The 12608-nt window shown below is 33.4% G+C and overlaps 2 protein-coding genes across 2 annotated transcripts in view; one reads left to right on the top strand and one right to left on the bottom strand.

Annotated features, from left to right (window-relative positions):
- LOC128550994 (deleted in malignant brain tumors 1 protein-like) overlaps positions 1 to 4053 on the bottom strand; it is a 56457-nt gene extending 52404 nt beyond the window's left edge. The window contains exons 1-2 of the mRNA XM_053531227.1: positions 3922 to 4053; positions 3665 to 3797 (exon numbers count right to left, since the gene is read on the bottom strand). Coding sequence (XP_053387202.1) covers positions 3665 to 3797; positions 3922 to 4053 — 265 coding nt within the window. The remainder of the gene's footprint in view (positions 1 to 3664; positions 3798 to 3921) is intronic.
- A 4074-nt stretch (positions 4054 to 8127) lies between these two features.
- Positions 8128 to 12608, top strand: part of LOC128550993 (deleted in malignant brain tumors 1 protein-like) — a 28018-nt gene continuing 23537 nt past the window's right edge. Inside the window, exon 1 of the mRNA XM_053531226.1 lies at positions 8128 to 8174. Coding sequence (XP_053387201.1) covers positions 8160 to 8174 — 15 coding nt within the window. The 5' untranslated portion in view covers positions 8128 to 8159. The remainder of the gene's footprint in view (positions 8175 to 12608) is intronic.

The raw sequence follows: 12608 nt of genomic DNA, 5'->3' as shown, positions 1-12608 counted from the left end.
AAAAAAAAAAAAAAAAAAAAAAAAAAAAAAAACAAGAGGGCCAAGATGGCCCTAGGCCGCTCACCTGAGAAACACACCATAACACACCATAACAGTGTAAACATGTTTGACGTAGTGATTTCATGGAAAAAATATTCTGACCAATTATCATTAAAATTGGAGCAGAAATCTTGAGTATAAATAAGTATTTTCTTTGATTTGACCTAGTGACCTAGTTTTTGACCTCAGATAACCCATATTCGAACTTGACCTAGATTTCATCAAGGCTATCATTCTGACCAACTCGGCCTAGATTTTATTAAGGTTATCATTTTGACTTAATTTCATGAAGATCAGTTGAAAAATACAGCCTCTATCGCATATACAAGCTTTTCCTTTGATTTGACCTAGTGACCTACTTTTTGACCCCAGATGACCCATATTCAAACTTGACCTAGATTTTATCAAGGCAGTCATTGAAAAAAACAGCCTCTATCGCATACAAAATGTTTTTCTTTGATTTGACCTAGTGACCTAGTTTTTGATTTCAGATAACCCATTTTTAAATTCGACCTAGATTTTATCAAGATAATTATTCTGACCAAAATTCATGAAGATCAATTGAAAAATACAGCCTCTATCGCATACACAATGTTTTTCTTTGATTTGACCTAGTAACCTAGTTTTTGACCCCAGATAACCCATTTTCAAACTCGGCCTAGATTTCATCAAGGTTATCATTCTGACCAATTTTCATGAAGATCAGTTGAAAAATACAGCCTCTTTCGCATACACAAGCTAAATGTTGACAGACGACAGACAGACAGAAGTTTTTGGTTTTTTTTTAAGTTTATTCAAATATATTCCACTGGGCTATAAGCCCACGGTGGCACACATATATACATAATATAAACGAACAGTGGCGATATACAATATAGACGGGGAAAGTATGACAAACATAATTTTTACAAATATATAAAAACGTTACAAAACAGAAAGTTGTACACCAAAAAACAAATCTATGACATCATATAGAGAAATGCATAAAACACTGACCGTATTATGTTTGATATCCCAAATTGATCAGTTAGATCAATCAATATAATGTATTCCATATACATAATTATTTACAACTCAGTTATAATTATAATTATTTACCACATTTCATGAACATATCTAAATTTTATTACTACCATAATCTTACCGAAACGAAAAGTAAGATTGATGGACAAATGAAATAGCAAAAATAATTCAGTTGATTTGAACGATATTCAACCGATGGATATCAACCTTACCGTAAAACGAATTGTAAGACTGATCACAGTCTCTGGTGTTAAATATAATTCACATTCGACAACTAGAAAACATTACATCAAGTTTTGTATAAGTGACCTGATGATAATGTAGAGTTATAAAGAAATGGGAAATCCTTCACTAAATATACACATCCAGATAATTAAATGTTATTTGTACCATAAACTATTTCATTTCTTAAAGCAAAAGCATAATATGTATATTTTCCAAGATTTCTAATCTGACACACTTTTGCATTCAAATAACTGTGCCAATTTAATCATACTAGGATGTCTCTAATACATTTTATGTATGTACTTCTTTCTAATATCTCTATACAATAAACATTAAAGAATAAAATGAAACTCGTCTTCTAAAACATTACATGATGAACATTTTCTATCATTTATAGGAGTACCTATTGGCCTTATCCATCGACCAGATTCGATTTTTAATCTATGTGAAGAAACTCTCAATCTTGACAAGGCTTTTGAATATTTATCAATATTGATTACATTTAAATAGTCTTGAAACTCAAATATATATATCGTTCTATAAAAAAGTGCCCTCGATGAATCTTCTAATCGACTATGCCAATTTTGAATAAAATTATCTTTAAGTCTTTGTTTTAGAACAAATAGAAAAACATTTACATCACCAACATTTTGTTGCAACCATACGTCATAGAAACCTAGTGAACACTTTAACAGTAACTAGTAACACTTTAACAAAAGAACACCAATTTACCTTATTGGGCGCAATTTCAAAATCACTTTTCAACAATTGATAAACTTTATAAACATATTTTCTATTATTACTATGTAACAATTTTATCCAATACTTTAATATATTATACGATTGCAATGTTTGATAGACAGACAGACAGACGACGGACGCCGGACATCGAGTGATCAGAAAAACTCACCTGAGCATTGCTCAGGTGAGCTAAAAACATACAATTATTGTTAAAACTGATAACAGCCATTCTTTCACACCATTAAAATAGAGAAGATTCTCCACAAACATTTACATGTAAGATAATTACATGTATGATCTGTTTTTCGTAATAAATTGTTGATAATTATGGTGTTCACCTACCAAAAGGTATACAAGAGTTCCCGAGTACGTCATCTGAAATAAAAGAAATACAGGAATTTATGTACTCAGGCGAAAAATAATGGATCTTATCATCTGCCACTGAGCATCGGCCATGTTGTCTATATATATGGGAGCTGACCTTATAACAGATATTTACGTGCATTGAACAAATCTGATATTTTATAAGGCCATCACAACCACAGTGCATCGGCCTTGTCGCACCCATTCTCTTATCTTTTACACGAGGACGTAAAATGATAGACCTTATTATCCCTGCGTTATCATTCAATCTTCGTTTATAATTTTGTAACAGGCGGAAATTCACATAACCTTTGTTCAAGTGCATTTACACCATTGACAGTTAAACACTATAAACATCAGACATATTTGAAAACATGTTTACTCATCTAGTAACGTAACGACACTAACATTCCATACTTAATTTTGAGAACGGGAGAATGAATATGAATATTCTCTTGATATTGCTCAACGTTTTAACTGGCTTACATTCTGAGATTTACAGAAAAAAAGACATAATACACAAATGACCGTGAAAATATTAAAAACAAGATTCTTTTTTATATACTAGTATTATTGAGGTTTGGAACCTTATATATATATCTAATCCCTATCAGTAAAAAAACTAAAATGTCACTGCTGATATGTGAGACATGAAACAGAGTTTTGAGTACATATGCAAATGTTGAGCCAATGTGTAGTACAATTTGGGTGGGGGGGGGGGGGGGACACACATTTTGAAAATCAGCCGACCTATAACAGACCCAGGTCAAAGAAACGTAAAACAACGGGTTTTTTTCACAGCTAAAATTGACTCGCTGTCGAAAATATTGCTAAGATCGGTCAAATAATTGGGGGCCCGGCCCCAATCCCGCCTCCCCCACCACCCTCCCCCTGTTCCTACGACCCTGGGGTGTGTATGTAAAGCAGTATCGAAACTGATTTTATTGGGTTAGTGGACTTGCGGAATGTACACGCTCGTTTGTATTGCTAGGCGCTTTGCCATAATTGGTCTGGTATATTGTGTTGGTGATTGGTTCGTATAAATTCTCTCTACTTATATATGAAATTCTGGTAATTTGAAATTATTTGAGTTATATTGCAAAATCAATTTCATTAAGAAAATATATAATAGTGCCAGGTAGGTATTATCAATTAACTCGATATTTCGAGATAATATTTACTCAAACTTTCGACTAACATCTCGAAATTTCGACTTGGTGACTCGAAATTTCAAGATATGTAACTCAAAATTTCTATTCAGTTTTTCGGATACTGGAAATTTCGGCATATACTAAATCGAAATTATCATTTACTGTCTTAACGTATATCACCAACTGACTACCAGACTTGACGTAGATGTGTAGGTCCTGACTATAATCTGCTACTTTGGGTAGCCCTAGTGGGTACTAAAATATGACAGGATAGTGTTCACACTTAATAATACAACCATTTTAACTATATTTCGGTCTGCAAGGTTTTCGGACTAGTTTGAACATTATAGGCCCGTCGTCTTAGGCCAAGGTTAAGTACCTGGTGTAGCAGTATAGTTTGAAGGTGACTGCTAGTGTTCAAACTTTTGACAGTATCTGCAAGTTTTCGGACCTGGTTGGAGCCCTTTCCGGGACATATACCCAGTCTATATGTGGACTTATAGGTATACATCCTTACTGGAGTAGCTCTAAAAATTAGGTCATACATGGATGTATGGCCGGGTAGTTCGTATATGCTGATATTATGTTACGTTTTGAAACTTGTTGTAGTCCCTGCATGACAGGTACCATATATGGATGTGTAAGTAGATGAATCCACTTTACATTTTTACTTTCTAAGAGTTGATAATAATACTTCCAAGTTTTTAGATGTAGCCATGACAAACTTATTCACAAATATGTTTTACCTTTGACAGATGGTCAGCCGTTCCAATTTTGCCAATAAGGGGAAAAGATAGTTAGTCAAATTTTTGACTTACAAACATTGTACAAAATATTGCCATAATCAATTATTTAAAGTGGCTCAAATTATCGTCTTTTTGATGAACAAAGTATTCAAGCTCGTTCAGAATAATCTTAACAAAAGAAATCCAATGATAAATAAATATAAACATCAACACAGATATAGAACAATTTTATATAATATTGTACAAATATTATTGTCTATAGCATTGAATACTTTGTTCCAATCATATAATACTTTAGATTTTGCCTGTCGAGTTATCGGTTTAATACCTAACTCGCCATAATTATATCATACAATTTGGTGTAGATGGTTTCGAGATCAGAATAAATTTATAACATTTCTCATTGAGATTTTCAACAGCCTAGACCTAACTGCCATACAGCAGTGCATCAATGATATGAAATAAATGTAACTGTAGAGAAACTCGTTTTTACAAAACTTCGCATAACTGAAACATGACTCTTCTCGCTTGCTCCAAAAGTCTTATTAACTGCCATTTTAATTAAAAAAAGTATGAACAGTCCTCAACAATTTCTATTCTTTTCTTATTATAGAAAAAGTCTGGAATGTGTTTCAATTCTGATTTACTAAAACAACAATGTCACTTTTATCTTCATTAACTTGCAGCTCTCACACCTTACACTAATAATACAAAGCATTTAAATCTCTCTTTAATTAGCTAAATAAAACAGTAAATCATCAGCAACCCCTAACATAAACTTTCATGTCATGTCAATGAATATTTTATTGAAACAACAGACATATTAAGTGATTCTCTAGAAATATTGTTCAATAGTATTCTTTATAATGGAAAATTTCCAAAGCAATGGACACAAGGTGTAATGGTACCATTATTAAAAAAGTCACCGGCAACTGATATAAATAACTATCGGGGTATTACATTAACGAGTTGCTTTGGTAAACTCTTCACAGGTGTACTAAATGAAAGGTTTAAGAATCGGGCTATAGAGAACGAGAGTTTAACTGATGCACAGTTTGGGTTTAGGTCTGGGCACAGTACGACTGATGCTATGTTCATTTTACAGTCTCTTATTAATCTGTATAATAGTAAAAACAAGCGTTTATATGCAGCTTTTGTTGACTCCCAAAAGGTATATGATACTATTTATAGAAATGGTCTATGGTATAAGCTCATCAGAGAAGGTGTTGATGGAAAAATGTTAAAATTATTGAGATCAATGTATGAAGATGTACAGTCATGTGTAAAGCATATGAATTCATTGTCTGATTTTTTTCTCATGTGATATGGGTCTTTTCCTGTTAACATTTTTCATAAATGATCTTGAAATGCATTTGCAAAGTAATATACTTTCTGGACTTAATCTAGACCAAATATGTTTATTTAGTATATACCTTATTTTATTTGCCGATGATTGTATATTGTTAAGTGATACGCCTGAACGTTTACAATCTCATCTGGATTTATTGTATGATTATTGTAGACTTTGGAAGCTAACGGTGAATATCAATAAACCCAAAATTGTTGTTTTTAAAAAGAGAGGACGATTAACTGTAAATGAAAATTGGAAGTATGCAGGAGAAGATATTGAACTTGTTGATCAGTTCAATTATCTAGGCTTTGCTGTATCAAGTAATGGCTCATTCAAGCACGATATTGAAACTTTGGCTGACAAGACTTTGAAAGCTATGAACTCTCTACAGATGTTAACTAGAGGTATGGAAATACCTGTTAATATCAGACTTAATCTATTTGATTGCTATGTTTCATCCATACTGTGTTACTCATGTGAGATATGCGGTTTTACTAATGGAGATAAACTTGAAAGACTATAGAAAGTTTCTTAAGAGAATGTTATTTGAAAATGTGAACATGTAATGTTGCTGTCTATGTTGAAACAGGTAGGTTTCCATTATGTGTAAACTGGAAGATTCGTACGGTGAAATATTGGTTGAAGGTAGTAATGAGTGAGAATTGTATTATAAAAATGTGTTTAAGTCATTGTTAACTGACCGTGAAAATGGTAAAAAGAACTGGTTGTATAATGTTAAAGTGTTGTTACATGAGTTAGGTTTTGCATATGTATGGTTATTTCCTGCATCTGTTAACGTCGGTGTTTTTCTGCATGTACTTAAGATGTTTTGACAATTTCATCACTGAGTGTAGAATAAAGATGGACAGCAGTCCTAGTTTGACACATTTTAGAGAGCTTGAAAATGGATTTTCGAGAGCTTTCCGTGTATCTCGCGAAAATTAATAATTTTAAACATAGACAAATACTGTCAAAGATAAGAATGTACTATATCAATTGACAAGTTGCCCTTAAATCAGTGTAAAAAAATTCTAACGAGAAACCATAGACTTCCTATTGAAAGAGGTCGATGGCAATATTTACTCGTTAACGAATGTGTATGAACAAACTGCAGAGAATTAGGAGCTGAGTATCACTTCCTGTTTTTGTGCCCAATATTTGAAAACTACAGAGTTAAATACATAGAGACATATACGAATACGTCCAAGTACATGTATGTTCAAATTTGTCAATTTAGTATCAAGCGAAAATGTAATTTCACTTAAAAGGCTAAGCTTATTTTGTGAGAAAATCATGGATTATTTCAAAACAAATTAACTAATATGCACTAATGTATAGAAATTGTTGTGATCGCCTATGTCTGATATACTTTCTCTTGTAGTACATAAATTGACTGTATGATTGTGTGTATGTGTGAATGTATATCAGTTGAAGGCCATACTGGAAATAAATTGTAAAATATCTGTATTTGTACACTTAGTATGTCACCTTCAGAAAATAAAGTTATTATTATTATTATTATTATTATTATTACTATTATTATTATGTATGTGCATTATAATTAGGTCAAACAGGTGAGCGTATCAACCCGCTTAGTCCTCCTGTCATATCTCTCCTGTTTTTTTTTTGTTTTTTTTGTTTTTTGTTTTTCTTTTTTTTTTAGATATGTTGATCAAATTATTTGTTATATTAATAATGTATAAAACAAAAAGGCTACACATTATACTTATTAATTAACTACAGTTAAGTAACCGTTTTCCATTGTTACACGTGATGTTTTATCATGACTATGCTGATGTTTCCCAATATTGTGGGACTTGTGCAGAATGTAAATAAAATCTTGAAAATCTTGTTTTAGAAAAAAATCTTTAAATCTTTAAAATAATCTAAAATGGGTAAAATCTGATCTCCAAGAAGCTCGCTTTGCCTTATTTCTTTGCTCTTTTTTTCAAAACTTGTCAACATTTAACAGTTTGAAGTTTTACATAATTTACAAAACTTTTTCTTTTTCTTCTTTGCATTTAAGACTTTTATACGTTTTAAGTATTCGTACCTTTGTTGTTGTTGGTCGATTTTGAAATCATTTCACAACATTTAAAATTGTTCAACATACAAGTATATTGAATACATATTGATGACAAGAACAATTAAATCTTGCCTTTCCCTTAGATGTCTTACTATATCAGAATATCTAAAAGTCAGAATACAGAGAATAACAGAGGGAACAAAATTGTAAATAAATGAGATGAATATGTTTGAGATTTGCACAAATATAACCAACATTATAATTACAAAGCAGTGATAACTATATTACTGTTACCATTCAATAGTTTATTCCCTGATTCCGTCAATAATTCGAAACGAAAATACAACATTTATATTATGTAAAAACTGCTTACCATTTACGTGAGTGCTGGCGAGTTTCGAAATACCTTCAGTGTCGAAAACGAGATAATAGGTGACCTTTAACACACCCTTCCATGAGAAAAGAATCAAATTAGCACATTTTTAAGATGGAAAATGGGGAAGGCAGTCGTAAGTGTGTTTTCTGATAATGCAGTTTTCCTTGAAGTAAATTAAAAATACATACATAATTTTATATTGTACATTGATCGAACGTTATATATTTTGTATGACGTTTATGTCTTTTTACCAGTATAGGAATAAAACATTTTCTTTCATAATTTTTCTTTAATTTAGCTGTAAAATTAATAAATTAATACGTATTCTAATATATTATTTGCTTCGCCGAAATATTTGTTCACTTTGTTTGGGTTTGAAAGTTTATGACTTTTGTAATGTCATGCCCCATTTAACAAGGTGACGCTGAAATCACTAAAACTTGCCACATTGTATGCGAATTGTAAATAAGTTTAGTTTCGATTAGCATTTGTACATTTTTACCATGATTGCATGAATTTACTTGTAAAATGGTAAAACATCGTGTTGAACACAATGTTTTATAATTGGCAATTTTGACATTTTTGCCCGATATCAAATATTTCGTTATATATCATTTCAATGTTACATTGGAGACAAAATCTGTAAAAAGATGCTTTGGAAGCAAATAATGCAACCAAGAAGAATAATAGCAGATTCGGTTTATTTGAGTCTGTTCATGAGAGGTAATGAAATGTGCAACACCTCTCACGCCCCTTAGCACCGGCTTAAGCGGAACTCTATTAGACATATGGTGAATTGACTCCATGAGCACTTGTTATCTTTTTTCTTTGAAACTAGAGTAGTTTTAAAGGTAGTCATAACACTTTTCAATAAAACCTGCAAATACTAAGCACTTATTATGGAACGCCGCACCTGTCTTATGTCGAGACATTTCATGTTATCATGTCAGAGCGTGATATTAACTTGTCAAAACAGTGTTTAAATATGTTACAAAGTTCTGTTATTATGTAAAATTGTGGTGTAAACTTGTCAAAACAGTGTTTTATTATATTAACTAGCCACGTAATCTCGTCAATGACTGTTTTGACAAGTTAACACCATACTTTGAAACGTCCCGACATAAGACAGCTGCGGCGTTCCATAACTTATCTTTGATATATTTATGTTGGGATCACAAGACGTTATTCATTTAAAAGGTCTTTAGTTTGAAAATTTTAAAAACAACGAAATAATCGCCTTTTCGCCCCGCACCCTAATTTAAGTGACATGATGGCAGTATCGCGGAGCAAAAAGACGCTAAACAGCGTTCTGTTTACGTCGATTCTCCAATTATTGTGTTTTCTTAATGCGGGTCATTTATACTGTTTAGTTCCGGTTTAAATGGGGGAGTGCGGAGAGAAAACTCGCTAAATAGTGGGATCGCAGGGTGAAAAGTCGAGAGTTTAAAACTTACACAAAAGAAAGGGTCGCGGATTGACAACTCAACAACGTAATCAAAACGCTTATTGGTGTGTTTTTCCGCTCCATGATTTCTACCATAATAATTAGCGCGAGAGACGAAACCACGCTGATTAGCGGCTGCGCGGTGCGAAAAGACGAGACTTTTAGCGGAATCGTGGAGCAAAAAAAAAAAAGAAAACAACACTAATTAGCGGTCTGTTTACGTCAAGTTTTGCTCCGCGACCATATCGTTAAGGGCGAAATGACGTAATGACAAAAAGCAGCCACCATACTGATAAGGCATATTTCACGTCAACGGATAAGGCAATATGACCAAAATTAGCATTTTGCTCGAGATGAAAATGACTTATACATGAAGTTTGATTTTTGGAAACGCTAGTCTATGGCCTGTTTATTTTGATACTGTTTAATGTAACGGAGACTGAATAAAAATAAACTAGAGGGTTCTGAAGGCCCTGTATCGCTCACCTGACCTAATTCTAACCCCTGATAAGTTAGAATCTAAGCTGGCCTTGATTTCACAGTGACAAACATTTTGACAAAGTTTTATGAAGATCAAGTAGAAAATGTGATTACTAGAGTAGCAGGGTGTTGTTTTAAATTAGAAAAGTACGATAGCAGCGTTGACCAACATTATATGGTCATAAATGTGGCCTCAAGAGTGTTAACTAGCTTTTCCTTTGATTTGACCTAGTTACCTAGTTTTTGACCCCACATGACCTAGATTCGGACTTTACCTAAAGACCATAAACATTAACATTCTGACCAAGTTTCATGATGATACAGTCGTAACATATTTTCCGATGAACAGTCTTACTCAGATTTTGATAGATATGTACGTGAGGAAACTGTCAAAATAGACGTTTTAGATGAGTCTTTTACTGTTCATGAAATTAAGAATACTATTTGATCTTAAAATCGTAATAAAAGCAGTGACTTTGAGGATAATGCAACCGATTTTTCCATTGATGCAAATGACTTTATTTCACCATTATATTCATTATATGATCTCCTCTTCTTTTTATATTGTTTATAAACGATATTATGGAAAGAACAATGTATTGATTGATAAAGACTTAGTGTTATTACCCATGTAGGCTATATACCAATAAAAGAAATTGTTCTTTGTTTCATATAAAATTCAGCTACTTCAGAACAATGTTTTTACAGTTTCTAGATTTTCAATCCGTCGTAGGCCTATTTTCCACAAGATATCCATATATTTGCTTCGGAAAAGAAAAGTGGGTGTTGAATAGTTTGCAGTGAAATGCAAGTCAACTGAAGTCAGGTACTGTCATATTGCCGCATTTCAGAAAGCGGTCCGCAAAATAAACACCCTACTTTCGTTTTCAAGTAAACAACTCGAAAACATGCGAATATTAGCATGAAAACTGTCCTTTTTATGTAAAATTCATTCCACAAGTGAAATAATGCACATTTGGTCCCCGATTTCGACTACACCACGGAAGCACATTTTTGACCGAATTACTGCATTATAACCTACGAAAGACTACGAAAGACTGTTGGTGACTTCACACTTCATACTTCGCAATTCAAACTTCACACTTCATATATATAATGCTTAATACACATACAAATAATAGGACAGTCTGAAGTCTGAAATGTGAAGTGTGAAGTGTGAAGTCTGAAGTGTGAAGTTTGAAGTGTGAAGTCTGAATTTTGAAGTCTGAAGTTTGAAATGTGAAGTTTGAAGTCTGAAGTTTGAAGTGTGAGGTCTTTTTCGAGCGATTTTTTCTATTTTTAAATAACCTGGAATTACCGAGATTGGGCATAATGAAGTAGAATAATGATTATGGCTGAGTTACTTCTGACTCCAGAGGCGTAATTTGAATGAATATCGTAGAGTAAAGTATACTGTAAGAGAAGAAGATATTAAAAGGTTTTTCTTTATATGTCCGTTTAAAAGTACTGTCCCTCGGATGGGATAATTTTGAATCCAGTGGCATAATTTGAATACCTTTAATACTAGAAGACCGCTAGGTAATGCCACACACCATGTATCTAATTTCTATGCCTTTCTGTATTACACATGAAGATTTTTAAACATATTTTTTCTTTCGTTTACTATGGCAACCACATTTCTGCATTGAATGAAATTGTTTTAGCAATATGTATGTGCGTCGCCCATGTACGGTGTTCCTTTTGGAAAATCGTGACATTTTATTCAATACTTAACCGCGATGCACGATGGTACGATGACCATCGCACCATCGCGTTATCACCATCGTACCGTCGCATTTTCACCATCGTACCATCGCCTTCCGGTGGTCATGCGCAGTGGTACAGTATATGTGTCAGTAAAATACAGGCTTGATACAATCTCATTTTCACATTGCACTATGTACCTTATATATCATAACAAGAATAAGCTGAGTTTGAATAATACCATGTGACTATTACACCCAGCTTTTTATTTACTTTCATGCATACATAGGATACAAAGGACGTGGCCTTGAAGATTTAAGTTTTAATGAACTGAGCACTGAACTCTTTGTAAAACATTTTGCAAAACAGCAGAATCGAAATGGTAAATTTCGTTTCACAAAATACATTGAGATACATTCATCTATTGTTGACAAAAATACAAGTGTACGGGACTACGCATTTCTAACCGGAAAGATATGGTACGATGGTGAAAACGCGATGGCACGATGGTGAAACCACGATGGTACGATGATGATAACGCGATGGTACGATGGTGAAAACGCGATGGTACGATGGTGAAACAACGGTGGTACGATGATGATAACGCGATGGCACGATGGTGAAAACACAATGGTACGATGGTGAAAACGCGATGGCACGATGGTACTATAATGAAAACGCGATGACACGATGGTGCGATGGTGAAAACGCGATGATACGATCATGAAACGCGATATTACATCGACATTTCACCATCGTACCATCGCACCATCGCGATTTTATCATCGTGCCATCGCGTTTTCACTATCGTACCATCGTTGTTTCATCATCGTGCCATCGCGCCATCGCGTTTTCGTCATTGTACCATCGTGCATCGCGGTTTAGTATTAAATAAAAAGTCACGAATGTCCAAAGGGAACACCGTACCCATGTATCATT

Source organism: Mercenaria mercenaria, chromosome 19, assembly GCF_021730395.1.
Source record: "Mercenaria mercenaria strain notata chromosome 19, MADL_Memer_1, whole genome shotgun sequence".
Taxonomy (NCBI): domain Eukaryota; kingdom Metazoa; phylum Mollusca; class Bivalvia; order Venerida; family Veneridae; genus Mercenaria; species Mercenaria mercenaria.
Note: the sequence above shows the minus strand (reverse complement) of the source record. Positions and strands in the feature narration are given on the sequence as shown.